Source organism: Leptosomus discolor, chromosome 9 (assembly GCF_034619465.1).
Source record: "Leptosomus discolor isolate bLepDis1 chromosome 9, bLepDis1.hap2, whole genome shotgun sequence".
NCBI classification, from domain to species: domain Eukaryota; kingdom Metazoa; phylum Chordata; class Aves; order Leptosomiformes; family Leptosomidae; genus Leptosomus; species Leptosomus discolor.
The window spans coordinates 6,161,970-6,188,993 of NC_141399.1; the positions used below are offsets into that span (position 1 = coordinate 6,161,970).

The following is a 27,024-nucleotide window of genomic DNA, read 5'->3' on the forward strand; positions in this document are numbered from 1 at the left end:
CCAGCCTGCGCTGTCTGAAGGCATCCAGCATGCAAGGAGCTGTGCCCTGTTCCTCCCAGGTCTTTTACATTTTTCTAGGATTGTTTCAGGCTTTATCTTATAATTATGCAGGAAAAAAAAAAAAAATCCTTATGTGGCTTCTCGGAGAGTTTCTGGCCTTATAAGTCAGTTTGGCTGGGCTGCCTCAAGTTGCAGGTGGATGGGACGGTGTGTCTGAACCTCAGGGTATGAGGTTGGGTCCCTTCAGGAAGGCGAGTCCCGAGGGCCAACTTTGCCTCGTAGAAGAAGTGTATTCTCTGCTCTTGTGAGAAGTTGGGTGGGTTTGTAGGTTGGCAGAACGACAGAGAACATCCAGCTCCGCTGTCAGTTGCCACAGCTCTGTGGACTGTGCCTGCTAATGAGCTGCACCCAGGGCCTGTGGTTCTGGATCACTGCTGGAGGGACGTGCCCCGCGTCGTGGTATGGATGTGATTGCAGCCCTTTGGTTGCTCTGTGTCTCAGCTCAGGGCCCACAAACCTTGTTGGGGAGGTGGGTGTGCTGGCTGGTAGACATCTCAGTGGTAGACATTTCCATATTGATGAGCTGCTACACATCACTCCAGCTTAACTAGCACCCTCATTTTGGTATTTGGTGAGGATGAAGTAAGTTGCAACTCAGCCAGGTCCAGAGGCGAGGGGCCCCACAACTGAACGTGAAGGTGAGCAGCCCTGCTGGAGGCCACAAATTGTGCAAGAGGCGGGATTTCAGAGCATGGTAGGACGCAGCTGCCAGGATCCATGGCATTTCTGCAGAGTCTCAGTAACGGGCAGGCTACTGGCCCCATAGTGGTTGGTGAAGGAGAGCTTGGGACCTCTCCACCCAGCTGCAGTGGTGGTGACAGCTGAGGAGTCGCCTGTCGCCCCTGCCCGGCTGCCTCTGCCAGAGCTCAGCTCTCGCCTCCCAGCACCAGCCTTTTAAGTGCTTCAGCCCTTACTTGGGCATTCTGTTGCTTGCTGACAACGAGGTTTCTACACAGGGGTTTAGAGAGCATCCATTAAACCTCTGATTATGAATATTGTGGGTTGAGAATCTATATTTAGAGGAACAGCCCTTTTGTTTGGTAAAAATGAGCTATTTTGTTACTACTTCCTTCCAAAACCTTTCCTGCTTCACTGCATTTCCCTGCCAAACCTGACTGCCGCAGCAGCCATTGCACTTGTGAGTCAGCCTTAAAAAGAGGAGGAATTTTTTATTTTAGTAATCAATTATCCTGTGAGTCTATGATTGAAGTTGGAAGGGACCTCAGGAGGTCGTCTGGCCAAACCTCCTGCTCTGAGAGGAGTCAGCTGTGAGATCAGGCCAGGTTGCTCAGGGCTTGGTTTTTTGGTTTGGGGTTTTTTAATTTATCTTTTTTGCTCTGGTTCTGAGGCCTCAGGAAGGTGTGCTCTGTCTGTATTTCCATCTGTCCCTACAAACCCTCGGTAATCTACCTTCTTGCTGCAAGCTGAGATGTCCTGCAGCCTTTTGATCCCATCACAATGGACTTTTAAGGGGTGAATAAACCCCCCTCAGCTTTTGTGAGCGATTGCTGTATTTGAGCCTTGGGAGGAGAGATCCTGATTTTTTTCTACCCAGCTGTCCCTGTTTGTGGCACTTGGGTGCTGGCCAGCTTGCAAAGAAAAGTGCATATTCCTGGCAGAAGAGCGCCGGCCCGGCAAAGCTCAGCAACAACAGCTCCTCGGCGCTAATTGACCTCCTTGGCAACTTCATCAAAGACGTTGGAGAATAAATAGGCTGTTGATTGAACTGTTTCCTCGTCCCCAGAGGTGGTCCCGCTCAGTCAGGGTTGAGGCCCATTGTCAGGGCCGGGGGAGAAGCTTGCAGAGTGATTAGCCTGTGCTCGCCAAGCTTGAATTTACTGCGCTTTCCATGGGACATCTGCCGCGTGAGGTGGAAACGTGGTAGGGGTTTGCTGCCTCCTCCGTCTGCAGAGGTCGGTTGGCAGTGCCCACGGAGCAGACTGCTGTGCTCTGGTCCACTCTACCGCCGCACAGGGTGCTGGTTTGGAGGGAAGAGGGGGAACGTAGCTCAGGGGTGAAATGCCCAATGGTGGAATCTGATGAAAGCAGAGGTCGGGAGCAGGAAAACGCCTTCAAGGAAAGGCTGGATGCAGAAATCGAGGCGAATGCTGATGGATGCGATGGATGCATTCTTTACATGGAAAAGTCATGTTCGTGCTTGTTGGCTCTGCTGCGAAGGCACGCAGAAGTCCTGCAGAAATGAGGCGTGCAAGTTTCAGCTGATTAATTAATGGAGCATATAAGGAGAAAATATTAACCATTTTACTGGTGCTTGTAAATAGATTTTAAAATATTCTGCTGGGCTTTTTTGTGACAAATTGCATTCACATTCTTCAACTCCCTTCATTTCGTTCCAGGCTGGGCATAGAGTCCAAAATATTTGAACTTTCTGTAGAATGAGCAGTCCAGGAAAACTGTTTTCAGTGAAAATATTTTGAAGTACATCAACTGAAACCCTTTGTTTTGAATCAGATCAGTGTTAAACTCTGAGATCTGACAAATACCATGCTGCTTCATGAAAGTCATTGTCTAGGGGTAGGATTTTAGCTAAAGACAGAGCAAAAATTAGCATTACAAGCCTTGCTTTTGGGCAGAGGCTTTCCTCCTGCAGCTGTTTCAGGGCTCATTCTGCACTCAGCAAATAGAGTGTGTGCATGCGAAATAAATATTGATACGGTGCTCCCGCCGCAGTGGCCTGAGAGTCGTGTGTCTGTATAATGAGTTACAACGTGGGTCTGCATGACACCATATACATCACTGTCATGTGAGAGGGCCTATAGAGTTACGTTGCTATGACAGCCCGATACGGGGCGATGCACCATGTTCTTGGGGAGCAAATGCAGCCGTTCCCTTCTGCTGAACCTCGTGATTGCATCTGGGATTCACTAGCAGTGACTCTGTGCCATTGTTGTTTTTCAGCGATGAAAACACTAGAAAAGACTTGAAGACGCTGCCTGTCTTTCCGACCAAGACACTGCAGGAGCATCCATCACTCGCTTACTGGTGAGCTATTTAATTTAAAATGTAAATCATTGCAAATGAATGGTAATGACAAGATCACTTTTAAACAGTTTGGCAAAGTCTTTTAAAAGTTTTCAGCCTGTATGATGTAGGACTAGGAGTTAATTGCTTGTGTTCAAGCATTTCCAGTTTTTAGAAGGTTGTAAATTATGCGAGATCCGATGCAAATCCCTCATTGAAAGTTTGCTCAAATTAAATTGCTGGATCAGAAACTACTGGATCAGAATATGCGGGGACCGGGGGTTAGAGCTGAAGGCTGAACTCCAGCCAAGCCTGGGTTTGCAAAGAGCACCTTGTTCAACTGTCACCCGGCAGAGCCTCTGTGGTGGGTGGGCCTTGGATGGCTGCCAGGTGCCCACCCAGCTGCTCTCCTCAGCAGGACAGGGAGAGAAAATAAGCCAGAAGAGCTGGAAACGGAAAGGCAGGTCCTGTTCAAGCAATTTTGTGCCTTGAATTTGCTGTAAAGGAGCATAACGCTTAGGATGAATCAGCGATATTGTTTCCTTGGAATTGATGCCCTTTGTGCAAATTTGACTCCCTCATCGGTTTAATTTTTTTAGGCTTGATGTGTACTTGATGGATTTTTGAGTATACCAGAACTTGCTTATGACTTGGGTTTGTTGGGGTTTTTTCTAGAATGAACACTGCTGGGTTTTTCTTTGCTTTCAAGTGTCTTGACACTTCAATGAATATTTTATTTCACATTCCGATAAAACAAAATTTTGAACTATATAACAGGAAAAATGCAAAAAGGTCATTGCTTACAAATCTGTTTTTTTTTTTTTTTTTTTTCACCTATGAAATGTCAGGGGAAAAATACACTGGAATGAAAACATTTCTGGTTTAACTTCTTCTGTCTTACATATGGAGCATTAACCACCCTTTGAAGTTTTGGTTCTTTAGAACATGAAAATGAATTTACACAATTAGTGCCATTATTCTGCAGCAGCATCTGCAGCAGAGCGGGCTGATCCGAAACGATTCATTAATTAGTCTGGAACGCGGCATGCAATGGCAGGGATCAGCCAGGCAGCTCCACGCTGCTTAATGAAGGGTGGGAAAGAAATCAGTAAGAAACAGAATGTAAACCAGAGCGAGAAACGTACAGAGGGACGCTTCTCCGCATGCTGAGCAGGAGTCTGAATTTCAACAGATGCTGTCACACATGAAAAGTCACTGAGCCTCTAAATTGGGTTTTGTGCTTGGTTTGCAGTGAGGACAGAGTAATTGAGCATTATACACAAATTAAAGGTCTGACCAGAGGACAAGCCATTGTTCAGTGAGTATGACACTTGTTAATTTGTGAAGATAATATTTTTACTTTTTTTTCTTTTTTTTTTTGTTGAGAAGCGGCAGTGCAGGCTGGTTTGGTCGGTATTGCTTGTGAACTTTACCATTTGTATCTGTCAGATTGTTTTTTATAGAGTTTTATTTCAAAGTTAAATTACTTGAAGTTTCAGATTTCACAGGCTTGCAATTTAAGGTTGAGATACCTCAAATATAAAAGAAATTATTTGGACCTTACTTTATTGGAAGACTCCTCTCCGTAGCCTGCTTGCTATCAATTAGTTTTCACACCAGGCTCTTAGGGGCAAGTATTACCTTAGGTCCTGTAAAAAACGCAAATGCATGTTTGTTGAAATGTTCAGAGTTTGGCTTTCAAAAGACCTAAGTCTTCCAAGATGCATACAGAGCCTGTGGAATTTATTTTTAATCTGTTGTTAATATTGCTGTACTTCCTTCAGGCAAATGCAGCGGGCTGTGTTACGAACCGAGGCGTTTGAGATGATTGCTGTGGTGGCGTGATGTAGACAACATGTAGTTTTTCTCATGTACCTCAATGCCTGTAACTGTCTTAATTCAGGGGCTCCTCTCAATAGGAACAAGAGGAAAAATTGTCTGTTTAGTGATTGTCTGAATTGCCTCACGAAACAGTCGTACAACTGCACACACGCTTTCGTTTGGAGCCTATCTGTTGTAACCAGAGCACCATAATGGAATAATTACAGGCAGGTCTTTACCGCCAACATATCCCAAAAGGCTCGTATGTTCTGTTCAGAATTCTTACTTTCAATTCTCTGACCTTCTGATAAGAGATTGAATGTTTTGTTGTATGCGAGATTTTCCGTTTGCTTTAGCTGGGCCAAAATATCACATCTTTCCCTGAGCCAGGACGCTAAGGTTTTTCTGAAAACATGGGCCTTCAATTAAGACCTTCAAAAATACTGAAATGAGAAATGATATGTCCTGAGTGCATGTGTGAAAAAACCCATGTTAATAGATATTATTACCTCCAGAGAAAATCATCTGATACGCTATAAATCTGTCTACAGGTACATGAAAGTGGTAGAAGCTTTGCCAACATATGGAGTTCATTACTACGGAGTAAAGGTTAGTAAATGCCCATAGATAACGTGATTGCTCAGCTTATTACGTATGATTACGTTCCTGTAGGAGTAGTTTGATGATTCAGTACCCTTCTATCAATAGTAAACCCCACATTTTTCTACCTCTGTAATTTTTCCCCTTCAGTATTCTTTAAAAGTTGTTTCCAGAGAGCAGCAAAGCATTATGTGCTACAGAAGACAGAAAGGAATCTTTGGAAAACCTTCTGTAATCCTATCAAGAGCTAAATTCATATCATCTTAATTAAACTAGATATATAGTTTCTTGATGCAAAGCAGTTAATAGCTTCTGCAGAGACATTTCTAATCAAGATTATTAACAAGTACAATGTAGAAAAGACTACTTCTACGTGACAGGTGACTAGTGGGTGTGTACTTGGAGCGGGGAAACGCTGAGAAGTATTTTTGGAGAGTGACAGAAATACACCATTTATTCCCGTTTGTAGAGCAGAGCCTGGGCCAAAGTGTTCTGTGCAGAAGAGCGCAGCAGAGATGATGTCTCCTTACTCTGAGTCATGGCCACGACTGTGGTACCTGAGAAGCTGATGTTTTGCTCTGTTCTCTCCTCCTGCGGCTGTCCATGCCTGACTTCAGTGGATGCAGTCATTGGCCACAGATTTTTCTGTCCCATATCCTTCCCCCCTCACAGCCATTCCTGCAACGAGTGACACTCCCTTGTTTCAGCAGCACTGTCGCTTTTTTTGTCCACTTTGCACAACCACCACCGAGTTTCTCTGCCTGAGGAGGCAGGGGGAGAAAGTTTCAACATTCACTCTGGCAATCCACTTCACATCAATTTGTTTGCATAAAAAAAAATAATCTTTGTTCCGTACCTACTCGTACTTGTCACAGAATGAAACGGGCTCTAATCTTGGAATTGTGTAATTCTTACGTAGCTCTTGGTTCATGTACACATCCATTTTTCAGGATAAACAAGGAATCCCGTGGTGGCTTGGAATAAGTTACAAAGGAATAGGCCAGTACGACTTACAAGACAAAGTTAAGCCCAGAAAAGTAAGTTTTTTGCATCTGTTTTTTTTTTCAGAGGGAGGTGGGATGGTGTTATGTGTCAGATATACTTTTTTTAATCTGTTGCTTATTAGACTAGTGAGCAAAAGGCTACGGGTTGGAGGCAGAAGGAGGATTCTGCTGGCACTGAGGCAGTAAAACTCTGCCCTCGTGTAGATAGTGGAAATTCCCTTTGGCTCGTGTGTCATCTTGAGTTTGGTGGTCTCAGGAGAATCTGGACAGGAATTTTGGCAGCCTCCAGAGGTAACTACAGAAGTATGAAGTAATTGGGTTCCTGCCAGTCCCAAACTAAAGGCCTTGTACTTGGGAAGTGTTTTCACTTGGCTTTTGCAGGTGGTTTTTGTGTGGAAAGTGATAAAAGCTTCACTGATACCTGTGAAATACAGGGGGAACTGCGTGAAACTGCAAGCCTGTTTAGGCAACTGTATGTTTCCATGATGCCGTGAATTGTAGGAGTGGGATGAGAGTAGATGCCAGATACTGGAGGTCATTCTTCCCTTTTTCCACCCCCCTGCTCCCCAGCACGTCTCCTGCAGAGTGAACTCTGCCAACAACCTCCCTTGTTGTTTAAACAGGGCAGAGGGTCCCACATTGCACTGCCGGCTCCCTCAAAGCCCCCATCAGCGAGCCCTAACAGGCTCTTCTGCCGACAGCCTTGGAAACCCAGGATGCAGCCCGAGCACACGATGTGTTGGGAGCTCGCCCAGTCCTGTAGCTGCATACGTCTCCCTGCGACAGGACTGAGCCCTGAAAGTCTTTGAAGAGTTATTTAATCCGCTTGGCTGGGGAGAAGGGCCAGGACTGCACGTGCAGGAGCCGCGCTGTTGGGCCAGGGGTGTGTGGTTTCTTTCTGGTCATGTCTACCTTGAAACATCGAAGCCGTGAGGAGATGGAGAGCTGGGGTTTTGCTGTTCTGCTTCCCCAGGAATGATCTGGGCAGGAGCTCACATGAAGTGTGTGCTTCCTGCCAGGGAATTTTGCATTTGCAAAATGATACTGTTTAGTGTATTTGTGCCAAAAACCACAACTTAACAAAACTTCCTTGTTAAGAGTAATTCCCCTCTAAGCTCCCAACTTGATCTTCTCTTTTTCCAGAGCAGGCTATGACTTGGTTTCTTTTGGTATATTTGTATACCTGTGGGTCCAAGGTTGAACTTACCTGTCCTTCCTTTGCTTTGTTTAGTAAAGCACATAGTTTCATCCCAGGTCTCTCTTACCATGCCTGTTCTAAGCGACAGCGATGCAAGAGGAACCCTAGAAAATTGAGTCAGTGTTAATGCAGCCATTGATTGTGAAAGGAGAGCATCAAGGAGCTCCTCTTGTTCTTGAGCACTTCCCTGTTTTTTAGGCAACATCTACAAGACTTTCCGGTCAGGTCAAACGCAGATCGTTCTCTAGCCAAGATGTCCAGCTGTGACCAGCAGCGCTCTCCAAGAAAATGCAGCCTGCCTGGCTAGAAGCATTGCTTCGCCAAGCAGTTTTTATGCTTGTGGGATTTCAGTTTACAAAATCAACCAGGCGGATTAAGAAAATTTTTTAAGGTCAGCAGGACCCAGATATTAAGTCACACCCTGCTACGGTTAGTTATGAGGCGTTGCCTTTGAACGCAGGGGGAGTTGTGTTTAAGAAAAATGAAAATAAAACAAAAGGATCATCTCTGCAGTGGAAGTGTTACAATGGAAATTATAACGGTTGTCTGCTTTACTGTAATTATAATTACACAACAGAGGGTAGAGGTTAAAAGGGAAGGTGGGAGAGAGGAGCCTGAATGCAGAGGGAAGGTTTAATGCCAATAAGCTGATTGAAAAAGTGGGGCTGGATATGGCTGTAGTATCCTTATAGATTTGTCTGGTGTTAATAGCAGGGGACAGAAATGACTTGAGCAGCAGCTTGTCCTGAGTAATGACTACTTTTAACATGTGGCTAAATATGCAAACAGTTTTGTTATTAAAAAAAAGAAAAAAGGTATTTCAGGGTTTGAAACAGAAAGTGCACTGCTGATGTGATCCATGCAAGTGCTTGGAATCAGATTGCTTTCAGAGGGGAAAGCAGATGCTGGGTCTAGAGAGGCACCCATGTCCAGACTTCGTTTTGGAGTTCAAATGTTGAGACACTGCTATTTATTTCAGTGTAGCTATAGCCTTGCTGCCTGTGGTGTGGCAGGCAGAAGTTTCTTTTTAACCAGTATTGTTGTTTGTTCATATTTATTAATGTATCAGAATATATTTCAGGGAAAGTCTGTACAGTTTGCCTGAATCTCTGAAGAGTCAGCAAGCACAGTCCTTTCTGAAGCAGCAGGCAGGAGGGGAGCAGGCGTGTAAACTATGCCTGCCTTTTGGAGCAGAGGTGCTGGTTTTGCTGGATTTAGCACAGTTTTCTTGCTTTGCTTTTCATGGTGCAGCCAAACTCACAAGTGCCACGTGCTGGTGTTATCCTATTGCTTATACCGTGGATCAGAAGCGCTGTGGTGTTTATCCGTAGCCATCTGGGAAAGAGCATCCTTCTTGCGCACCACTTCTCCAGTTGGTGATGTTTAAATATACATGCAGCTGATTAACTCGATACAAGGGAAAGGCTGAGTCCAAGCCTAATGAAGACCAAGCTGGCCTTTCCTAGTTTTAAAGTGATCTCTGGGTGTGCAAACCTCTGATACCAGCTGCAGCGGAAAAGCTGCTGTGTTTCAGCTGGGAGGCTTTGAACAGGAATTGGTGCCGGTGCTCCAGCTGAATTCACACTAGGGGGTTTTATACTGCTCCCTGTATGTCTTCTGCGGTGCTAAGGGCTGCTGTCAGACAGAGCTGCATTTGCTTAATGTGTTTGTCATAAGCATCTGGTAAGAGCCAAGTCCATATTCAGAACAAAATTTAAAAATCATCATCATAATAAAATATATATATAAAATTAACTGCACCCATTAATGCAGTGTCAATTAAATCCCAACAAATAAAACTGGCCTCCTCAAAAAGTGAAATCTTTTGGCTTTATCCAAGTAGGTCTTTAGGCGAAGAGACCTAAGTATGAGCCTTGGAGCACAGTGGTTATCCCAAGATTTTGTTGTTGGATCAACGCTGTTGTGTGAAGTCCAAGGTTGAGAACTCTTCACAGGAAACAGCTTGCACGACAGACCTGGATGAAGCAATCTCCAGATCTGTATCGCCCAGCCTTGCCAATGCTTGTGCATGTACCGTCAGTCATCCGTGAGGGGAACGTGTGTGGTTGGAGAGGATGGTGTGTAACTCGGGGCTGGACCAGGAGAACCTGCCGTGTCTGTCTGCCTGTGTAAAGCTGGCTGGGGAGGTTTGAGTCCGGCTGTTAATATTTTGCTGGTTGGCCTGAGGTGGTTTGAGTACAGGAGGTTTGTTGCTGTAAGTCACTCCCGAAAGCCTGTATCGCTTCGGAAGTGGTTTCTAGTGAAGCAAGCCCGTGTTCTACCGCTTACCCGGGACTGCGAGCTGAGGGGCACCAAGGGAAGGACTGTGCTCCAGCGCTGTAATAGACTGAAAATGGAGAATTATTTTTTGTGTCACTTATGAAAATTATCTTTTTGTTTGTACATAAAAGCAGTGGCTCCGTGCTGGCTGGAGGTTACACTGAGCTCGGTCGATTATAATCCTGAAGTCTCACAGGGCGTAAAAAAGGCCGGGTTTGGCAGCCCTTGTTCAGATTTCAGCTCAGACCTGGGATTAACTCTGCAGTCCTGCTGCTTCGCAAACATATTCTCCCTTCAGCTGCAGTTAATACCGAGAGATGCCTCCTGCCTGGAGAAATGCCTCCTGCTTGCAATGGGGTGGCATGCCAAGATCCTGTCCCCAGTCTCTTCTGAATCAATTAGGAAAAGCATAAAACAGGTCCCAGGACTTCGTATGCCGTTTCAAAACAGAATAGATCTCCCTTTTATCTCTACCCCAAGTCTTCTCACTGGCGAGATAAACAATACCTTGTCTTGTTTATGGAGCGTGTATTATGGTATGAGTTGAGTTTATTCTGCGTTCAGCCAATACGTGGTGATCCTCTGAGGGATGGGAATTTGAGAAGGCAGCTTGCTGGCTTTTTGACTCATTCTCCCACTTCATTGTGTTTCTGTGGGCGACTCCCTGGTGATAAATGAACTATAATGTCTGAAGAGAACAACTGATCTTGCTATGGTATTGTTTCAGATCTACAAGAATTTTGATTCTAATGCTGGTTGTCTTGAAAACATTATGTTCTCAGAAGTATTTTTATTAGAGCATGAAATGGGTAATATTTATGATATTCTTCTTGTAACTCAACATATACTAAGAGCTGGTGCTGAAAGTTTTCTCTTGCAGGACATTTACTTTATGTAAAGTTGCTGTCCTTCTTTGCTGAATAGTTCAGAACACAACAGCATTCGTACAGGCTTCTCAGCAGGCGGATCCAATTAGGCAGAGATTTCTTTTTTCGGTGTTTATTTGTCACCAAGTGGAAGCCATTGGATTTAGACATAAGATACTAAGCTCACATAATTATTTAAAATAAATACATAGCTATTATGAGACTGCTCAGAAATTCAGTTCCTTCCAGATGTGCAGAAGGTTGTTTGAGCCCCAAAACACATGAGCTTTGGGACAGTTTGCTGCCGAGACGTCTCTGATTCTTGTAAATGCCAACACTAGTAAGAACTGTCCAAGGATGGATCATAATGCATTAGAAAAAATGTGATTGAAGAGGTTTTTAGAGGAATGGCTTAATGTGTAAGAGATGAAGGATACCTCTAGGTGAGCTCTGCCAATTTATGCTGGCCTAGGTGGGAGCCGTCTGCCTCCTTCTCTCAGAAGTTGCTGCAGGTGGGGCAGTTTGGCTCTCCTGCAGTCTCCTCAGAGGCCTGCCTCCATGGCCAGCCGTAGCCATTTAAAACAAAAAAAAAAATTCAATTGAAGGTAGCATGCCAGGCGGCGGAGTGGAGGGGCTGAAACGCAGCAGCCCTTCTTCCAGCGTTGCCAGCAGGGTGGTAACTTCCTCCATCGGGGTGGGGTGCATTCCTGTGGGCAGAAATCTTTTCTGTTTCCTTGGTCTGAATTGCCAGATTTGTCTGGAGATTGCTGTTCCCAGCCAGTTCCTGGGGTGCTGGTTGCTGAACCTCCTTACAGGCACCGCACGTACCACGAGGTGCTTTGAAAGAGCTTCCCGAGGGAAGGGCTACTGCGAACGCTGCACTGTGGTTTGCACTTCCACGCTGACCTTACCCAATGATCGCCCTTGGGTGGAAATTCAGAAATCTGGGTAATTTAGCTCTTGGTCAGAATTTGCCATCAACTGTGGAAGCATCCCAGGGGGTGACCCTGGCATGTGCTGTGCCCGGGGCTGGTGTTGCAGTGCTTGGCCACTGCAGCCAGCTACTCTCCAGATTTTTCACCCCTTTGCGGGGGAAAAAAAAAAAAAAAAAAAAAAGAAATTTTAAACCATTCAGATTTAAATCAGCATCAAGCTGTAGGAATATTAAGCAAAGGGCCCCTGAGGAGCTCTCTTGCACGTCTCTCAAGGCGAGGGCTCTGCCAGCTCCTGCCTGCCATCCTGATGGGGCCGTTTTTCTGAGCCAGCGAGCTCCTGCTGTCAGGCCCAGACAAACTTGCATTTTATTCAAAACTGGGTGCAAGATCGGCCAGGTAAAAAACCTGGTTAAAAAAAGCTGCTTCTGTTATTAAGGCATCTCACTACTTAAGCAGTCTGTGTCTGCTTTGTGTCTTGTTGGACTGCAATTACGGCTCTTTTTGTATGGGGAAAAAGGGTTAGGAGGGTGACATCTTTTTTGTTCCATGTTGTGTGGTATCTCGAAGAGGGTCACAGTAGAAGTGCAGGAAGGTTAAACTTATGGGCTGGCAGAAGCAGCGGCTGGGTGGTAAGAGTCTGGCTGGTGCACAGAGGTGCCCGATTAATGAGGTGTGATGGGAGAGCTTTGCACCTCCGCCTTCTCCAAAAAGACCCAGAAAACAAACCTTGACCAGGCCACGTGCTGCCTGTAGAGCCAGGCAGGCAGCTCCTGCTATGCTCGATGGGAGTTTTCAGGAGCCTTTAAGGATCTGGCAATCTAAATGGATGGGAAGGCTATTAAGAAAACATTCGCTAGCTCAGGGGGACCTAATCATCTGGTTAAAGAGAACATACATTGCAAAACTTCCACAAAAACATTTTAATTATTCCTAATTGTTTTTCCAGCCCTCAAAAACCAGTTTCAGATTTCCAGATTTTTTTTTTTACAACTCTTTTGTCTTTTAATATGCATGTAGTCAAGGTAAGATTGAAATTAGGAATGATTTAGAAACGTGTCTGTACAGAGTTAGGGTGTATTTGAAGGGAGCAGGAAAACTCTAGTGCAGTGACAGTTTCCTGAGCGTATAGCCTTTTGACCACAATTTAGGAAAAATTTATTTGAAGGAGTTTATAGAATTTCATTTGGTTTACTCTCGTTTATACTTTATTACTTTCTTTTTGCCCTTGTTTGTACTGAGGCCTTTTTTTTTTTCCCTCTTCATGGACCCAGACATGTGAGGCAGAAACTTATTAATACATTCATTCATGATTATTTTTAAGTGCACCTATATAAATAGTATTAGTCCACAACTTATTCTGAAGCTACTCATACAATAATTGGTCTTTTTTTTTTTTTAAGGACCTGACTGGAGGAAGTTTGTCAGAGGAGTTGATTGCTAAGAGCTTATATTAGTCTTAAGCGAGATTAGCTTAAGGACAGGGCACTTTTCATCCGTAAGAGCAAGGACGTGTCCTGTGTGCAGAATTTCAAACGCTGCTTCCCCATCTCTTCTGCAGTGGAGCAGCGGCGGGGGGAGCTGGAGATGTGCCAGCCCTGTGTGTCTTTGGGCAAGGAGGCAAATGTCTTTGTGCTGAATGTACCCGGCTCCAAATGCTTCGGGCGCCCGTCAGCTCCTTTCTGGGCTGGGATGGATCTCACAGGGTGGGGAGGAAATGGGGCAAAGCTCTACCCACATCCCGGGGCAATTCCACGCAGGCTTCCTTACAAATGCAAAGACTTTTTTTTTTTAAAAATTTTTCCTGGTTCTCAGCACTGCAGGGCTGCGTCTCACCTGGGGCTGGATTTGCACAGGCAGCCCCTCATGGGAGGGTCCACCCAGACCCTCTTGGAGTGCTGGCGTGTCCCTCTGCCAGGGCTCAAGGTGGTGGGGCAGCTGCGTTTTGTCCTCCTGCCAAATGTGCCCCTCTTCACCCCCGCTGCCCTTGGGACGGGTGACCCCCTTCTCCCACAACCCTCGGGAACGCCGAGCGCATCCGGAGGGGAAAAACCCAGGGGAAGTGATAAAGGGGACAGGGTGTCATCACCCACGACCGATAAGAGGCAGCAAGGCAGGCTTTTATTTGCTCCAGAGGTCACGTCTGAAGCACGCCCTTCGGTTTACGAGCGTGGGAGCGGGTGGCCGGGAACGCGGCACGATGCTTCTGGTCGAACCAGTTGCCTCTCGGGTGTGAGTCAACGCCGGCAGAGCCGGGACTCGGCCGCCGCGGGGGCCCAGGCTGGCTGCTGCGCCCCCCTCGCCGCGCCGGCTCCCGCCTCGGCCCCCCGCCAGGCCTCGGGGTGCTCCGAAGGGGTGCAGCCCCTCGGTGGAAACCCTCTTCTGTTCTCTCCTCGGTTCAGTTTTCCCTTGATTTGGGGGAAAAGGGTGGGTCGGGGAGGCGTGGTGCCGGGAGAGGCGGTGATGTCAGGCGTGTGTCAGCAGTGGGAGGCGAAGCCGGTGAAAGCAGAGCAGCATCGACGGGCGGCAGGGAGGGATGGCACGGCGGCCGCCTCTCGCTCTGCTCTGCTCATGTCGCCCTTGACGCTCTCCGGAGTGGCCGGTGGTGCCGGGGAGAAGGGGCCGGTGCTGCGGGGAGGTGAGTGCGGGGAGGGGAGCGTGCCGGGCGGGCAGGCAGGCGGCAGAGCTGCCGGGGTCGTGCTGGGGATCCCCGCGTGCTGGAGCACCCATGGGTGCTGTTGCCCAACATCCTGACACGCTGCGTGAGCTGTTTTCTTTTTAATGTTTTTGGTTTTTTTTTTTAATAAAAGTATTTATTTATAAAGAGGGTGCTTCTGAAAGCAGGGTGATTGGACAGGGTGCCTTTAATACAAAGATAAACTTACTTAAGCAGCGGAGTAAAACTTCCACGATTTCCTGGAAAATGACTTATTAGTTTAAGTAAATGACATTTCCCCTTGCTTCATTTTTCATATAGCGGGATCTAATAATAAATTGCAGTACTAGAAAGGAAAGCTTTAACTAAACAGAGGGAAAGGTCACTGAAAGAGCCAGCATTTTCCCCACAAACACATGCACTGGGTTATGTTTCATTTACAATCTGCGTTCAGAATGTTTCAAATGCGGCGTGGCGTAATAAGTAATTTTTTACAGAACCTGAAGTTCTTCTGTAGTCGGAGCACAGCGTGTTGGGTTTTGGTGGAAGCCAGCAGAAATGTTGTGTGTCCAGGGGACTTTTGATGTGCTGGCTGCACCCTTGAAGGCTTTTGAAAAACTCCTGTGGAGAAGGAGGGGGGTCCCTGCAATGGCCCGGGTGCCTCGGCTGGATCACTGATGTTGCAAGCTGGTCTCTCCCGCTTAACGCTGGCCCTGCCTGCCCAGCCTGGGTTGGAGGTACCTCAGGTACCTCTGCATGGGCTCTAGCTCTGGAAATTAGCTGGCTGTAAACTATGGATCTTCAGGTGATGTCTTTGGGGACACCCGCGTGGGTCTCCGTGTGCACTCACGCGCTCTGGCTTTGCTGGAGAGGGGGCAGGAGGTGGTGCTGCAGAAACCTGCACCACAGGGAACGGCTCAGCCAAAGCTGTGCTGAGAAGATGCAGCTCCCGATGGATCAACCCCAGAGGGTGGCTGGTGGAAAGGGAGAGCGGATTCGTATGAAAATCTGATCCCACGGGTGCAGCTGCAAAGCCCTGGTTGACTTTGATCTCTTTTCCCAGCTGGCAATTTGCAGGAAATCTGTGGTTTCCTTACAGAAGTATGTTTTGTGGGGTGGCTTCCTCCTGCTGCTCTTTCTCTGTACATGGTGCATACCCCAGCTCCAAATTGTCATGCTGAATCCTTTTACCCAATGTCTTCAGAAGAGGAAGGTCTTGGTTTCCACTGAGCTGCTGCCATTCCCTGAGGATGTTCTGACTAAGGGAAGAGACCATAGGTTTCTATGGAATTACTTTATATACAGATTTTTGCATCTGATCAGAGAGAAGAGGACTTTAGCTGCCCTCCCATGATCTCTGTGAACTAGCAGTGAAATGAAATGTGCTATTGATGGAAACAGATGTTGTGACAGGCAAAATCCTCCGTCTGCAATGTGTTCTCTGTAAGAGTGTGAAGTTACTTGAAGGGCATCCTATATGTTTATATTTAGGTGCTTATTTTAATTGATGTTATGAATTTTGTTTTTGCCGGGTCCATGCCATAGCTGGAAATACACGGGAATTGCAATTTTCTGTAATTGCATAACCTTGGGGGAGAAGACTGCTGATTCTTGTAGTGACAGTGTTCTTCTTTCCCAATTCTCCTAGCTATTTCAATGGAAACAGCTGGAAAATCTCTATTTCCGTGAAAAGAAATTTGCTGTGGAAGTACACGATCCCCGCAGGTAAGGCTGGAGGAGGCAGTTGTAGGAGCAGGATGAATCTTTACCCAGACTGGGGATTTGTCATCTCATGTTAGCAGATGAGGATGTGCCTCTCAGTTCAACACGGAGTTTATTCTGGGCTTAGCGACACTGAGCCTCATCCTGCATTTGGGAGGGCAGGCCGGGGTTGGATCTGGGCTGAGGGTGATGGACAGGTAGTGCTGCGATGGGAGGGAAGGTCACAGAGCTACTGAGTAACCTGGAGTGACTGTTGATGTGTTACTGGGCATCCTTCTTTCATATTGCCTGTGGTGCCCGCTGAGGGAATTCTTGGAGCAGAGGGGGGACTATTCGTTATGGCCAGACTTTCGCTTCACAAAACCCTTCCATGAGAGGCTGCTCTAACGCGCCTGTGCAGCAGGAGACCTGGGAGCACAGCCCACAGGACCTGGACATGACTTTCTTGCTCACCTTCTGCCCTCCCTTGCCTTGGCAGTGATGCACCCTCCACTGATCTTGAGCCTTCAGGGGCCTGAAGGAGCGCTGCGGGTTGGGGTGGGAGCTCACCCTCAGGCTGCTTTCCTGTGCCTTCCCCTCGAGATCGCTCCTGAGAAGAAAGAGCCTTTGCCCAGGGTGAATTTCTGACTCCACCTTCATTTCTGCTTCTCCTGCTGCCATCCTTTCTGTCTCTGGCACAGGACCACTGTGCCTCTCAGCTGGGCCAGGAGGAGCAGTGAGATGCTCTGCCGATCCCCCCAAATTCCCCGTCCTGCCTGATCTTTCCGTTCAGGATCCCGTGGCAGTCTGCTCGCCCTTTCTGGGTTTATAGCGTACTCAACCATTGGTCCCAGTTGCACTGCTGAACTAAAAGGCACAGCAGTTGCTACTGCTCCGTGTTGCAAAGCTCAACCAGGAGAAGCTTCGACTTTAACTTTGTAAAATTAAGGGGAGGTTAGAAGGGAGGAAAGGCAGCAGCACCAGGTGGTGAGGAGAAGGAAATCTGAGCTTTTACATCTCTAAAATAAAGGCTGAGCCATGACTGGCTAAGAGAGGGGCATTTGGGACTTTAAACCTCAAAGACTTGTCTTGAAATTGCCTTTCTTTTCACCTCCTCAGAATTTCGGTGTCGAGAAGAACCTTTGGTCAAAGCGGACTGGTAGTGCAAACCTGGTATGCAAACACTTCCCTGATCAAGTCCATCTGGGTGATGGCAATCAGTCAACACCAGTTTTACTTGGACAGAAAGCAAAGCAAAGTAAGTTATAAGGCATTTTACTGCGGGTATAAGTTTCAACACTTCTTCTCTATGTCCTTCGGCGTATGTTTTTCCACAGATGAACTACTCTCCAGAGAAAAACTACAAATTGTTTTTGTCAGCTTTTTGAGCAGTCTATTAGCGACAGTATTGTTATTTGATCCATTTTAGCCTGCCTGAAATTAGGGTCTATGGAGGTGTAATCACAGAAGAGGGAATTCTTATGTCTCTGGGTTTAATCTGCTTTTTCTTTTGTCTCCTTCTCGTGTTCATTTTGAACACGGTGCAAACAGCAAAGAGGTTTTGAGTTGGGAGATGGTTCAGGCTTTGGAGGCAGAGAGGGAGAGGAATGCCTGTGCAGCGCTGTGCACTGCGAGTGTGATGCTGTTGCTTTAGCCCTTAATTTTGTGGGAGATGAGGTGTGAAACATCATCTTCTGTGACCCTGTGTTCTGAAGTTAATTAGAAGTAACTCGATGAGGCTGGGTTTTGTTGTTTTTTTTTTTTTTTTTTAACTCCTTCAGGCAAAAATTCCTTCAGCCAGAAGTTTGGATGATATCGCCATGGATCTGACAGAGATGGGAACACCAAAAGTTTCAAAGCTAGTGAGTTTGGAGGCAAAGAACCAGCTTATCATGGCCAGCAATGGCAGTTTGATCTCATCAGGTAATACTTTGTGCAGATGCAAGGTACTGAAGTACAATGGGGCTTGTGTATGTTAAAAGGGAAAACGAGGCTAGCTGACCGTAAATACAGTGATGTACTGAAGGTGTGTATTAGTTATGTATCTGAAACTGTGACATCAATGGTATAATGTGCTGTTTCCCCCCGTAACTAAATAAGGAAATAAAAATATGCTAGATGGATAAGCACTCGTATACTGTTGGTCTGTGAATAATTTGATACCAGTTTACCAGTCAGTCAGTCCTTGAAGGACTGTGAGTGTCATCAAAGTCCGAGGGAAATTTGACCCAGGCTAACTTTAACCACCTGTTCTAGGCGTTGAGTTGCCCCAAGCTTCCTCAAAAAGGAGCAGAGAAGATAAATGCTTCCAAATAAAGCTCAGCTCTAGAGTGGACTTTAGATCTCTCCCTTGACTATGGGGAGGGGAAGAGCAGGGAGTAAAAGCCTGGCTACCACTTGTAGGTGCCTCGAGGTGAAGCCCAAGCAAGGAGCCTTGGTGTCTGTCTTGAAAGCAAAGTCGAAGCCGGAATTATCAAGTCCAGTGTAGATATTGCTAACGCAGTGATTTATATTTTGGGTGGTGGGGTTTTGGGGTGTTTATCTGTGACTTGCCATGCAATTATATACATTGGGTGTTTGAAAAAATGCAGGTTTCCTAAAAGCCTGCTTGCTGGATGATAGGAAAGCTGGACATTGCACTTGGAATAATGTGTTGTTTTGCTGGGCTGGACTGCTTTGGGGACATCTCAGCTTACTTGACCAGAAAAAAAATGGCTTTTACCTTCATCCTCTGATACAGAGAGTGTATTTTTCAGGCTCTCAGGATTCAGAGGTCAGTGAAGAACAAAAGAAGGAGAAAATTATGGAACTAAAGAAGAAAGAGAAACTCCTTCAGGAAAAACTGCTTCAGAAAGTTGAGGAGCTGAAGAAAATTTGCCTGCGAGAGGCGGTGAGAACTGCACCTTGCGCTGGGGTCGGGGTGGGTGAGAGCCCTTCTCTCCCTCTGGACCTTCATGTGGAGCCCCCTCTCTTCCCCAGGAGCTGACGGGCAAGATGCCCAAGGAGTATCCTCTCAGCGCCGGAGAGGAACCTCCCCAGGTCAGAAGACGTGTTGGCACGGCGTTCAAGCTGGATGACAACCTGCTCCCGAGTGAAGAGGTGAGCGCTGCCATTTGGTTTCACAGCAGAGGTGGGGTGGCCAGACTGGTGGCCAAAGTCACTTGTAAATAATCCTGCTTTTCCCTGGTTGTTTAAGAGGAGGCAGCTGGGACAGTCGCTTGAATAGGCTGGGAATTTTAGCTGGGTAGCACCCTGATTTCAGCCATGCTGCCTTTGAAATGACCAGGAAATTGGCTGTTTCAAAAGACTTTAAAATCCCCTGAGCCAAACCCCTGATTTGGCCATGCTGCTTGACTTTTAATGGACGTTTTGCTGCTAATTAGAGAAGAGGAGGTTCATAATGCTGTTTGGCCACCCACAGCTATGAGCTTTTCTCGAGCATTGATTTGTGTCACGTTGAGATCGCGTTTGAACGCAGACTGTGGCAGGGGCGTGCACTGTCCCCCTTGCAAAATCATCTGTCCGTGAGCATAGTTGTGTGACAGGTGACAGCAGGAGGAGATTTATCTCTGGCTTAATGCAAGTTCCACCTAAGTAAAAGCTCTCTATATTGCTCAAGAAGCTAATAAAAACTTTGCTGGTGGAGGCTGACTCAGGAGGTATGTTAATTCAGATACATGCTGTTTCTGGACACATACTATTCCCCCTCATTCCTTGTGAGATTTGCTGAAAAGCTCTATCATCCAAGCAGTAAGTAGGTGTTGGGTACTTTGCATCTATGTGTCTCACCCAAAAGTCGCTGCCCTGGCTTCCAGGACTTGTGTAATCCACATCTGCAGCAAACTGACTTTAGGTAGGCTGTTCAAATGCTATTGAAACAAAATCCTACGGACCAGATTTAATAATGTGTTGCTTAGCACTGCTGCAGAGCCTTTCATCTGAGCATCTCAAAGTTGGTTAAAAACAATTAATTAAAGCCTCCGACTCCCTGTTTCGTAGGTATGGTGATATCAATTTCCATTTTCCTTTTCTCCAAAATAGAGAGAGATTTTGAACAGGCATTTTTCAGGCTTGGGCTTGGAGCACGAGGTTTAGCAGTCTAAACCTGAATTTAGGTGTCTGCCTTATGTCAGCCAGGCTCAAGAACTTTGAACGTTTCTCAAGAGCTCTCATAGTCTTACATGAGCCATAGAACTAAGATCTAGGAGTTTCATATGCTTGTGTATAAACTTCGACATTTCTGTGGTTTGTGCTCGAGATTTCACTTGGCCACAAAAATAGATCTCCTATTCAATAACCTTGACTGATAATTTCTGCCCAGAATACAAGCAAATCACTCGTCTCGTAAATTTGCAGGATCCCACTTTGCAGGACTTGGAGAGCAATTTTATCATACAGCAGAAGCTGGTGGAAGCTGCCAAGAAGCTTGCCAGTGAGCCAGACCTCTGCAAAAATGTGAAGAAGAAAAGAAAGCAAGAGTATGCTGATGCTGTAAAAAAGCTGCAAGAGATAGAAAATTCCATAAATGAGTATAGAATCAAGTGTGGCAAAAAACCAACGCAGAAATCAACTCTTACTCTACCAGGTAAACAAGAGAATTCCCCATGTTCTGATGAAAACAGAAAAAAAGCAATTTGGCTGACTTACAAGTTTTGTTTACGTACCCTCTACATGATTTTTATCTTCTCTAAGGCAGTTAAGTAAGAAAATAAGAGATGCAGTTGCTGCATCTGATACGATAAGTGCACTGCTTATAGGCTGAGGGTAGAATAAGCTGCAGGTTTAGGAACAAGTGGAGACACGTTCCAGCCCCAGGTACAGACTGAAGGTGCTATACTTAGAAAGGCTGGCAGGAGCATCTCGGCCGAAACCGGTGTGCTGTCTGAATTCGAGTGTATTGAGTGCAGTTGTACATCTAAGCTGCCACATGCGAGATCTCTCTCTCCCTTCCCTTCCACAATGCTTCAGTTCTAGCGACAATAGCGTGAGTTTTTCTACAGGATCGAGGAAATAAGGATCAAAGACTTTGTTTCTTGATTAAAAACACTGATTTCCAGCAAACATAAGCAAAGTTCAAGAGTTTTTGAATGCAAATAGTGGCAAACAGATTTTTGACTAAATCTGATCGCCGGTGATGAGCGCAGCGAAAGCAGATACCCACAGCCCCTCCATTCCAAAAGTGTGATTTCCCTAAGGGAGGTGAGCTTCTTGCTGCTTCATAGGATAAAGTGTGGAAACTTGTTGGTATCCAGGCCAGCTGAAGGAGTTTGGGAGTAGTGTAAGCTCATAGGTATTGCAGGCTCTTCTAGTTTCTGTAGTGATTAACAGTTTTAGGACATGTTTTACTTCTCCCCTTCATGGAAAATATATATGGATAATTGTTAATTGAATTTTTTTCCCCTTTGTCCCAGAGGAAGTGCTGTTTTGTGAGGTTAGTGGGATTTTTCCTGGGAGTTACGAGGTGGGAAAGAAAATGCAAGTTTTTTCCGCTCTTTATGTTGATACCCTCTTACTGACCCTAGAGATGAGACCTCTTGCCAACATGTATTTTCTCTGGAGGAGACCGTTCTCCTGTGCACTGATGGGTTTCTTTTGGGGAAACCTTTGCCGTGTCCCATTGCTGTTCAGAGCTTGGTTTGGATTCTGACGCAGCACAACCCACGGCAGCTATCCATCATCACAGAGTGCTTATTCTGAAAGGTTGATGATTGCTATTTCATGTGGCTCAGCTAGTTCCTGATTGACAGAGATGAGGAAAACATCTGTTTTTCCAGTCTATTGCTCACCAATCTGGATACTAATTGTGGGAGGTCCTGTATTACCTGGGACACATGGTGTGTGGTAAGGACCAGGAAGCTACTGAAGGCTTGTGAGCAGCAGGAGCCCCGAGAGGCAGCACCTGTGCATAGGCACTGGTTTTTGTCCTTTTGTGCCAACGAGCAGCTTAGTTGGTCCTCATATGCTCAGCCCATCGTTTTGGAGTTGGTCCTCATATGCTCAGCCCATCGTTTTGCAACGTGCTTGTTTGCTGTCTGAGAAGGTGGACGCAGCCAGAATGGCCTAGACTCCGTGTCTTGGAGGGTCTCCCTGCAGGTAGGGACTACAAGACAGCAGATAGCCAGCAATAAGTTAGCTGCCTTCCCTTCCAGTTCCTGCCTCTTGCACTGCAGTGCGTGTTTGTTTACCAGAAGCAGAACAGTCATCTGCCTCAGTAAGTGATTTTATGCGTAACCTTTTCACCGTCGCTGATGGTGCTCTCGGGCTCAAGGTACCAGGTTTCAGAAAGCTGAGCTGTGATGAGTCACTTGCATCTGTGAGTTTGGGGAATGACTCGTTGGAAATAACATGTTAAATATTAGCGTTGATTTATTGAATCAAACCGTAGCTTATTTGCATCCCAGCCCCTAAGAGGTGGGAGGTGAAGGACATACTGGACTGCCTCCTGCTTCCCACATTCCACTCGCTTTATCCTTTGTTTCCTCTGTAGCCCAAAGTTTCTTCCATTTTTGCAGAGAATTGCACAGACTTAAGATTTAAATTCAGAGGTCCCTCATAGGTCAGCATTGCAGACGCCACATGAATCCAGCAGCATAGCTTTAGATGGGCTTTTTTTTTTTCCTAGATAGGCTTTTTCCTCCTTGCACTGGGCCCAGTTCCGTATCTCACCCCCGTATGGTCAAATTCAAGTGAACAAGCCCCCCTGAAGCTTTTTCCGGGTGTTGGGTTGCAAGCAGAGCTGCAGCCCATCCTCAGTGATCTGACAAGTCACCCTCAGGGCAGGGGCCAGCCCTGATGTTTTGCTGTTCTTGAAAAGCTGCTGTATTTACCAAACTCTTGTAACCGGACCTTTCCTCCCAGCAAAGCGCGAAGTAAGGGAGCAGCGTACTTTGCATATGTGCTCATGATGAGTGATGGAGGAAGCAGGTGTCATACACAAAGTGGCTGCCACTTTCTTATCTTGTCGCTTCCTCTGTCTTGCGTGGAGGTTCACGTAGACTTTTTACCCCACCAGCACTGTGTCTTGCCAGAAACGGCCTAGGAACAGATTTTTCTGTGGGTTAATTATCTCTCGTGCCTAATTTCTCTGCAGCTGCTGGTCTCTTCTAAACTGAGCAAGGACAGGATGTTTCTGAGTGAGTGGTAATGTGTAATATCAAGGTGAGAGGCCAGGCAGGTGCAGTAAAGCATTTTGAATAAATAACAAAATGTAAAAGAAGCAGAAAAAATCTGCCACGTCCATACAATGGTTACTGCTCGCTGTGTTTCTGGAATGCGCAGTAACCTGATTGAAATCAGTGGAATTATTCTGGATTGATATTAATTTACTGGAAACAGAATTTGTACGCTGATGAAACATTCAGAAGTGAATGCCAAATTTCAAAAGGCATTTCATACCTACCTGGTGGGATTTCAGGTGTACCTAGAGGAGATCAGATGCTAGCAGCCAAGATCTACGTGTCTCTGTAGGCTCCTGACTCCTGTTGAAGCACCAAAACGCCCTGTGAGATCTGTTGGGAAGTTGGGTGGAAAACACCTTTGTAAATCTTGGCCTGATTCCTGCTGCAACTGAAAACAGTCGTCTTTGATAATTACCCACGTAGCTTGCTGAACTGCAGTGAGCACAACTGGGTCATGATATACTCCAAAGCAGGACTGCCTTCAGGCTCTTGAGGGCTAAAGCGTACAGATTGCAGCCTTACAAGTAGCAGCTGGCTCTGAAGCTGTAGAAAATAAACTGGTATTTGTGATATTTGGAAACTGATGTTGGGTCTCCTATGCTTAAAGTGCTCATTTTCATTCACAGATGATATAATTCCATCGGAGAGCAGCTCTCTGTCCGATACAACCACCTATGATGATGGTATGTTGCTTATCATTTTCTTCCTATGACGTACTGTCCTTTAGCCTGCTGTTTTGGTGGCTTTTGATGACAAATTACTTTATAGCAGAGGAAAAAAGAGCTTAATCGGGAACATCTTTCCTCACAGTGGGTTCGTTATTGAAAGATTCTGCTCTGTGAACCGATCTGAGGTGTCTTTAGAGAAGGCGGTTGGTTTTAACGTGACCAACCTGCAACCTCAGGGCACTGTGGATGTCAAATACTTCATCCCTGGGACCTGGCCAGAGGTGGATGAGGGGCTGGAGGACTTAGGAGCTGGGAGGATTTGCCTAGCCCTTCTGTCCTCACAGCTACTATAAAACTTACAAAACCATGGAATAGTCACAGATATTAACGATCTGTTTACGTTTATCTGTTGCCTACTGAGCTTGTATCTTGCACGGGTATGGTGTTTGCTCAGCTTACTCATTTCACGCACACACCCACAGGCACACACATTCACGCCCTGTTTCCATCAGGTGGAAAGGACTTGGCTTGCCTCTCCCTTAAACTGGATAGTCGTCATTTGGGGACAAACATTATCGAAATTATTACTCACTTTTCAGTTAGGGCTGGATTCCGATCTCGCTTTGTCCCAGTTTTAGACTTGTACAACCCATCCGGTACTTTAAAATGGAATTACGCCTGATTTCTGGTTGTACACGTAGAAGGAGAGCCAGGGCTTTGGCTTGTGAAAGTGTTCTCTACGATGCTTGTCCTGCATTTATATGTATTAGTCGGAGTTTCCTGTTGGCTCTGACAGGACCTGGGTTGTGCCCTAAGCAAAGTGAGAACGAGGATCAAACCAGCGTCTTCCCAATTGCCTTCAGCCAAAGGTGTCTGTCAGTTGTCTTTGCTCGTTCGGTCGCTTTTGAAGTCAGTCTCTTCTAGATTGTATTTCAAAACGAATTCTTAAAATGTCACTTTTGAGTAAAGAGCCGGAAGATGAGGGAGAGGAACTGCCCTTTGCAGCGGCTGAGCTTGCCTGCTCGGCTCTGGGAGGCATCTCGCTGCAAACAGGTGTTTTCCCAAGGAAGTTCCACTTTGTGATCTGGCACAGCCCCAAGCTCGGTGTAATCTCCGTAGGAGTCGGTGCTGCTGAGATCTGTACGAGCCTCCACGACGCCCTGTCCGTGTGGAGGAGAGCTCGGCGCGGGCAGGAGAGCTTTTCTAGGTTCGCAGCTTCTGTCGTAGTCTCTGCAGCGCCAAGTGTTTCTGCTTAGGGGACACAGATTTGTGTACAGGGCAAAAATAACAAGGATTTTGCTAACGAAATACATATTCCTTTCCAACAGTTAGTGAATCGCTTCCGACGCCAGCGCAAAGACCCAGCTCCGCACAGCTTTCTCCAAGGCTTCCTCCACCAAAGTCCCTCGGGGTGGAGAGAATTCATCTCAGAAAGTCATCCATAAACGAGCAGCTCTTGGAAACCAGACACTCCAGGTAGGGCACGTCTCGCTGCGGCCGTGCTGGTGTGAGCTCCGTCTTGCCCCTGCCAGCACTCCTGTCACTACGGGCACTCCAGCGGAGCCTGCTGTGCCTCCACGCTCCTTATGATTACAGGGTTTGGTGATGGGAGCTAAATTTCCTGTTTAGTAGTAGAAGGGTGTATATAAGGAGTTGTCTCTGAAATTGTGGGGTAGCGTGTAGTCTTTGTGAAGAGGTTTGAGATAGGCGAGAAGTTCAGTAGCAAGGGCTGTACTTAAGGAATTGCTCGTGTCACCCTTTGTCTCCGTTTCTGTGGTTTGTTTTCAGTATTAATTAAACAACTTGTAGCTTTCCTGATGACTGTGCTTAATAGCTTCAGATAACACCAAACCATCCCCATCCCTCCTGATGGTATCAGTATTTCAGCAGGTACGTTGTCAAAGCGTACAGAATTGACTTTGTAACTCCTGACGGGCAATTCTCCACGCGAGAGCAGAGTTACTGGGATTTAACCAGCTACCGTCAATAGTGCAGCTGCAGTGACTGGCTGAGGTTCCTATATGTATCCGTGGGATCTGGGCACTGTCTGAGCTGGAAGAACAGTTCCGTGGAGCACATTGATGGCAGTAGCTCTGCTGATGGTTGTGTAGTCGTGGTATGTGGGTCTGATCTGGTGCTACATGTTCTCAGTGTGGAGATTCCCACTGATCTTGATATTTCTTGGGCTGTGTCTTGCACGAGCAGCTGTTGAAGGCGTGCTTTAAAATGTTTTGAAGTTTTGGGCAATGTCATGTCTGTGTTTTTCTCGCCTGCCCCTCAAGATAAGCAGAACACTGCTCCACATGAAGTTCAGGAGTTGAATTATAGCCATGTGTAACTATTTAGCTGTGACGTGCTTAATTTTAAAACCTGATTCCTTTGCTTCTCTGTTACTTGCTCTGTCTCTTCTGCTTCATACTTCTGTCCTTTGGCAGCAGCTTGTCCTGCTGGTCGTCCTGTGAGGACCTCCCTTGAACCACAAGAAGGGGTTGAATTTTACCTCCTGTTTAACAGCTCTGTTCTTCGTACGGGGAAGCACATCCAGTTACGACCCTACCTGTTTGTTCGACCCTTCGTTTGGTTTCGTTCCTTCATGCGTTGTGTTGCAACTGGCATGGCGTTTAACCGAACTGGGGTTGTCCCCTTCGTTACAGGGACCCGCTTTCGACTCACAGCAGTCCTTACCGAACCCTGGAGCGGCCGGCCCAGCCCCACGGGGGGAGAAGCATGCCTACGACCCCCGTGCTCACGCGCAATGCCTACAGCAGCAGCCACCTACAGTAAGGGGCCTTTGTTTTACGTGTGATGGCCGTCTTGGGCAGCAGAAGAATAAAAGCACGTGGTGATAAGAGGGCAAAGGGTCCTTTGTGGTGCAGCTTGCCCCACAGCAGGGTCAGGTGCTCAAAATGTGGTTTCTGAATGTTGGAGGCGCAAGCTTGGTATCGGCCACCATCTTCTGGGCCTGTCCTGCAGCAGCTGCGTGACATCCAAGTGAGAGCGTTTACGTGAGCACAAACCCTGTCTGGGCAAAGAGCAGCGCGCGCAAATGGGTGTCTGCAAGATTAGGAGTGAGATGGA

The 27,024-nt window shown here is 46.6% G+C and overlaps 1 protein-coding gene across 2 annotated transcripts in view; it reads left to right on the top strand.

The window, feature by feature from the left end:
* FRMD4B (FERM domain containing 4B) overlaps nt 1-27,024 on the top strand; it is an 84,214-nt gene that overhangs the window by 53,301 nt on the left and 3,889 nt on the right. Inside the window, exons 8-20 of one of the 2 annotated variants that reach the window (XM_086470004.1) lie at nt 2,980-3,063; nt 4,295-4,360; nt 5,415-5,472; nt 6,414-6,500; nt 16,048-16,124; nt 17,220-17,358; nt 17,882-18,023; nt 18,857-18,990; nt 19,080-19,199; nt 20,457-20,685; nt 23,905-23,965; nt 25,279-25,422; nt 26,601-26,726. In XM_086470004.1, the coding sequence (XP_086326130.1) occupies nt 2,980-3,063; nt 4,295-4,360; nt 5,415-5,472; nt 6,414-6,500; nt 16,048-16,124; nt 17,220-17,358; nt 17,882-18,023; nt 18,857-18,990; nt 19,080-19,199; nt 20,457-20,685; nt 23,905-23,965; nt 25,279-25,422; nt 26,601-26,726 (1,467 nt within the window). Of the gene's footprint in view, nt 1-2,979; nt 3,064-4,294; nt 4,361-5,414; nt 5,473-6,413; nt 6,501-16,047; nt 16,125-17,219; nt 17,359-17,881; nt 18,024-18,856; nt 18,991-19,079; nt 19,200-20,456; nt 20,686-23,904; nt 23,966-25,274; nt 25,423-26,600; nt 26,727-27,024 lie in introns of both variants that reach the window. The other variant, XM_086470003.1, reaches the window with a different exon arrangement.